The 6,135-nt window shown below is 35.3% G+C and overlaps 1 protein-coding gene across 1 annotated transcript; it reads right to left on the bottom strand.

Moving 5' to 3' along the window:
• Window positions 1–1,816: 1,816 nt before the first annotated feature.
• On the bottom strand, window positions 1,817–5,746 carry LOC116874532 (actin-related protein 2/3 complex subunit 3-like). Its single transcript, XM_032869235.1, is given in 3 exon segments — window positions 1,817–1,923; window positions 1,926–2,378; window positions 5,656–5,746. Coding segments are annotated over 3 exon segments (651 nt in total).
• Window positions 5,747–6,135: the final 389 nt, after the last annotated feature.

Here is a 6,135-nt window from a genome sequence, read left to right as displayed (position 1 = left end):
GGGCTATCTGTACCCCAATGTTCATAGAAGCAATGTCCACAATTGCAAAACTATGGAAAGAACCAAGATGCCCTTCAACAGACAAATGGATAAAGAAGATGTCATATATACAATGGAATATTACACAGCCATCAGAAAGGATGAATACCCAACTTTTGTATCAACATGGATGGGACTGGAGGAGATTACGCTGAGTGAAATTGGTTAATCAGAGAAAGTCAATTTTATGGTTTCACTTACTTGTGGAGCATAAGAAATAACATGGAGGACATTAGGAGAAGGAAAGGAAAAGTGAATTGGGGTAAATTGGAGGGGGAGATGAAGCATGAGAGACTGTGGACTCTGAGAAACAAACTGAGGGTTTTGGAGGGGAGGAGAGTGGGGGTATGGTTGAGCCTGGTTGTGGGTATTAAGGAGGGCACGTATTGCATGGAGCACTGGGTGTGGTGCATAAACAATGAATCTTAGAACACTGAAAAAAAGAAAAGAAAAAAAAAAAAAGACACCAGAGAACTCTCACTGCATACACACACTGAGGAAAGATATTGTGAGAATCCAGCAAGAGAGAAGCCAACTATACCTTAGGAAGAGACCTCTTAGCAGGGTCTGAATTTGCTGGTACCAGTGATCATGGACTTCTGGCCTCCAGCTCTGTGAGAAAATAAATTAGTATTATTTTAAGCAACTCAGCCTGTAGTTTGTTATAGCAGTCCTAGAAGGCTAACACATGCTCATATAGTTATACTGCTTTTGGGACACTTTCTAGGAAGTCATGGCTAATAAATTTATAGATTATAGTTTTTACCATACCTGTCTTTGAAAACCAGGTATATTCTGATAAAAGGAAGGAAAGGAATCTGCTGCCAGCAAAAATACTTTGAGCATACTTACAAGGAGATTGTGAGAAGGAACACATGCTTGCTTTCTTTTCTAGGAGTGTCCCCCACTAAAATCTCTTCCCAGATACAGGATAGAATGGATTGAAAATCTTTTGCTTATAATTCTTATTTCACTGTTTACACATTTCTTTTATTCTGTTTAAGATATGTTTGTTATGTGTTTGTTATCAGAACCTATAAAATAATACTATTTAAAATAGTTGTATAGTTTGCTTATTATATGAAAACATTTAATTTTATAGAATTTTTGACATTGATAGACATCTCAAGTATTTGTTAACAAACTGCAATATGTTTTATACTTAACTATATTTGACTAGTTAATTGTTTAAACATATTTACTCTATTCCTCTCATCTTCATGGCCCTCTTTGATTTTGGGTTCAGCCATATGACTTGCTTTAGTCAATAGAATGGTCAGAAGTAGCTGTTTGCCAATTCCCAGCCCAGGCCCTGGGAAGTCCTGCATGTTTTTGCTTGCTTTCTGGAGCTTCTGTTATCAACCTGGAAGGAATATGGCCAGACTAACAAGCCAGAGTTCTGTTGCTGGATCTAGGCTACATCAGACAAAGACCCTCATATGTATGAGTAAGCCTTGTCTTTAATCAGTAGAGCTGCTCAGATGAATTCAGTCTAGACCAGTTAACAAATGGATGAGGGTAAATTATTCTTGTTTCATTAGAAATTTCTTTATTCTTATTTTTATTAAGCACCAGCTTAATACTACATAAAATTCAAATTATCCTTCAATAACCCATTCTTCCCTCCCCCATACAAATTCTATTCAGAGCTCTTCAAGTGAAGACATGCTCTCTTCTCTCTTCTGTATAAAACTTTATCAAATAAAGGCAAAGAACTGTGTATATCTTGCTGTAAAATGCTGCCCACACCTGTGGAAAGTATCTGCCCAGGCTCTTTTCACTGTCCAGGTCCTGAAAGTCTCTTTTTCATGAGCTGTCTCTTTACAAAACAAGTCCACCACTTGCTATGTTTATCGTTCTGAGGGTCAAAAACTTTGTCACAAATCTCTGTCCAGTTGCTTGTCTCAACTGCTGTAAGTAGGCCCCTATCACCTTACCTTCCTGTTTGTTTGCTGGGGTGGCATAAATTACATTAAATGGAAAACCAGGCTCTCTAGGAATGGGAAAATTAGTGATTCCTAGTGTATGCATTTCTTTTTCACCTTGGCTTTTGGAATTGCACTTTTGGAGATTCTTTAGACACTCAACAAAAGTGTAGAGAATTGTATATATCAAGGTTCTATTAGCTTCATTCTTAATCTTATAGTTTTTGAAGAAGACATTGGCCTTGAAGTAATAGATGGCTTCATCCACAATGCCTATATCTTTTGTCTCTCTAGGGATGGGTCCTTTGAACTGACTTCTGATAGGCAACAGTGCCATGTTTCCAATGATTTTGGTGTCAGGGTCCATGAGAGAAGAGTGGTAAGCTGGGATCTTGGCGATGCCCGGGTTCCAAGCTAGACAAGGAAATTAGGGTTCGAGCCTGGCGCTTCCAGTCTGGTGGCTGGGGCCTAAATTTTTCATGTTTTAAGTGACTGAATGGTTTGTTACAGAGTATTTTGTGGTAGTGGCTACAAAATGTATGCCTATATGAGGGATATATTTTTAGAACTAGAAATGTTGGGACAATGAATATTTCCCTCATTCAGTACATTATACATTTCATTCTTTATTGATATTCTTGATATATGTTTCATGATAAAACTAAGTCAGTATGTGTCTCCATTTATAGTTCCGACATTTGGAAATTTATCCAAACATGACACCGTCCTGAAAACATTAATCTTACTAGTCTGTTCTTACTTTATTTGTTGATTGCATCTTTCTATATATATTATAGACGTGGATATCTTATTTTTACAGAAGCATGGAAGTTCAAGATTATATAGTCTACTGTGTAGAATACTGAAGTCAAATACATGAGTTCTGTCTCTACTGAACACTCTTCTTTATAGAAAAGTTCTAGGTGTGTATACCTTCCTGAAAAGAATTTGGGTATGTTCTGTGTGCCTCTTTATTGGTATATGGAGCTTTAGGATTCTGTACAGTAGAACACACAACTTACATTCTACAAATAGTTAAATTATTGATGATGTTTTTTGGTCATTGTTAAGTACTCTGGAAGTGAACTACATTTGTTAAACTTCTTTCTTTACCCAAGAAAATATCTGTCTTCTCAGATAATTGATGCACATGCCAGTGTACATAATCAGAAATATAGTTGTGTTTTAGATACTTGCCAGAGAGTAAACTGTGGACCTGAGAGCTGCTTAATAGCTATAACCACATTGAAAAGAACTTTATTTGCTTAAGCATAGCTGATTCACCTATATCTCTAGACATTGTAAGTACCTGTCAAGAGCTTCAGAGAGTTGTGTTTATGTGGATCACACTGGTTTCCTACCCACTTCCTTGTTACTGAATTGTTTGGTGAGTTGTCATCATCCTATACTAAGAGATATTAGAAGAAACTTCTCTGTGAAGGTCACTGTACTTATTTTGAGTTGTTGATATTGTTTAGTATATAATAGGGTTCTCTCTTTGAAATCTCATAGTATTTTTTTTTCATTCCTACTTGTGCAACCATATTTTTCTTTGTCTTAGATTTTCACATTTTAAATTCTTTGGGATTGTATGCTAATTGTATTTTTGAAAGCTACTCTGAGACTTATAATTACGTATCAAAGTATAAAATGTGGATGTAAATAAAAACCTGGTTGAAGTGTGATTAAAGTGAGACAAACATCAGGATGTCCTTTCTATATGACATTAGATTATGAGACAGAGATGGATTCTTCCACACACTTCATTCCTCTGCATAGCTATTAATTTAACTGCCTATTCCTTTTGGCACTGGGTTAATAAAAACAAATGTGTAGAACTGCTACTTGATTCTCTTTTCCTCTTCGTAATATAAAGGAGAAAGTATGGTCCAGAGAACAGTTGCAGAATGATATTCACAAAATCTGTCAAGCCTCCCCACTGATTCATGACATGTTGTGTCCCTTAATACACTAAAAATTATATAATGCACCCAGATTTTTATTGGGTAGAAAAAGAGGAAACATCTTGCAAAGAGCCATTACTCTTGTACAGCAATTCAAATGGTTGTCTTATTTTTTGTTAGACTCAAATTGTCTATGCAAATGCCCCAAGTCAGTATTTCCAAACCATGCAGGTATCAGGAACATATACCTTATAAGGTGAAAATAGCCAATGATTAAAAGTTTAAAAAATAAAAATACATGTAAATGTTTTTAATTATATCTATAAATGCAAATTATTTTTGGATATATTGTAAAACATTCCATTTTTCTCTGTACAGAAATCTTTATGTCATTTGAACTATATAAGATTTTGAGGTCATTCTTTGGCTCAACATAACCTGCCCAAATTAGCTAAGTAGATTTTTTTTTAAGAAACAAACAAAAGAAAAAATACAGTAGTTAAATAATATTTATTTGTTTTGGAACACACACACAAGATTTGTTTTTAAGGCATGCCTAAATATTACTCAGATTCTGTGGTATTTATATTTTTGCTTTTATACGTTGCATAGTATTTGTCTTTGTTATTGGATTTTTGCTTCACTTTGCTTTTTAAACACTAAATAAGTTATTGTATTCACTAAATCATCACAGTGCCCTCTTTTTATTATGAAATTATCAAATTAGAATAAATAAAACAAGATTAGCCTTACAGAATAGGTTATAATATCAGATATTAAATTTGAATATTGGGATGCCTGGGTGGCTCATTCAGTTAAGTGTCTGCCTTTAGCTCAGGTCATGATCCCAGGGTCCTGGGATTGAGTCCCACAGGGCTAAGGAAAAGCAGGTGGGGAGCCTGCTTCTCCCTCTGTCTGCTGCCCTCCCTCCCCCCTTACTTGTGCTCTCTTTCTCTCTGGCCAATAAATAAATAAAATCTTTTAAAAAAAAAAGTTTGGATGTTGTCCTATTGGTCTGAAGAGGAAATGCTGCTCAGTGCAAGTTGATCTCATTGTGTGAGAGTGGTTGAGGGAGAATAATCAGAAAGATTACTGAGTATGAAGTGCCCAGGACCAATGATCATAGGACAGTATTCTAAATGATCAAATGTTGACTTTCAAAAAGTGAGGATATGGGAATTGTTGTAATTTCCAGTTTGAAACTTCCATTTAACAATGTTGTGATGTTGTATATTTCCTGAAAAATAAGTGAAGACTTAATATTTGCTTGTTAGTTAGCCCATAGCTCTCGACAGAAGCATCACTTCCCCAGAGCAGTCTTCCTTGATAACCTCATCACCCTGCTGGTCTAAGTCGAAATTTATTTAGACCTCCTCGTCTAAAATTTATTTATTTTTTACTATACTTTCAAAGAACCATGTTCCTTCCCTTTGTTGTAATTAAATGCTCACTTGTACATTTATTTGATTATTTGAAGGTAAGTCCTTTTCTAAAGGTTTTATCACTAGAACCTGTACAATGTAAGGACTAAATAAATGATGCTTAACGTTGTGAACAACAAAAAGTGATTATTGTTGAATTCAAAGAGGTTGCTTTCTTTTCTATCAGAACATATTTTTTTCTTCAGAATTCTGGCCTGATGGTGGATGCATGATTGTTTCTTATTTTAAGCCATGTATGTTACTACATGTTACTACGTGTTTTCTTTCATATATATAGCATATATTATATTTTAGAAAGAAATTTTCTATTATCATTAATATGGCTGATTAGGTATTGGAACTTACCTTCTGTTGTGAGACATTTCTGTTTTAACTTTATGTCTTCTGAACTGAGGGTACTGGCAGGTTTTGTCAGCCGTGTATGAAATGCAGACATCTTTGGAAGTTAGAGGGAATAATTTTTTTTTCTTGACTAGGAATATAAAGACAGTAATTCCTTACAGGCAAAACTGGAAAGGTTTTAAAATCTTTAAAAGATTAAGAGTTTCTTTATTTTGAGGTTCCTTAGTTATGACAAAGATTCTTATGTATGTAACAAAGACTCCTACCTTAGCCTGCCTCTGCATTATCCCATGGAACTTGGAAGAGCAGGAGTAACCAAAGTGGATGTGAGCTAGTGTTGTTTGCTATGGCATAAATAATAAAGTAAGTCCATTTGGACCTCTCTCTTTTCCAGGGTGTCTTGCAGAAGTAAATGCCAATGTCCTTTGGATGAAGGCCCACTAATCGTAGACCTAAGAGAATTCCTACAAATAACTGGCTAAG

Source organism: Lontra canadensis, unplaced genomic scaffold, assembly GCF_010015895.1.
Source record: "Lontra canadensis isolate GAN:19392208 unplaced genomic scaffold, GSC_riverotter_1.0 scaffold37, whole genome shotgun sequence".
NCBI lineage: Eukaryota > Metazoa > Chordata > Mammalia > Carnivora > Mustelidae > Lontra > Lontra canadensis.
This window is presented reverse-complemented; position numbering and strand designations above follow the sequence as displayed.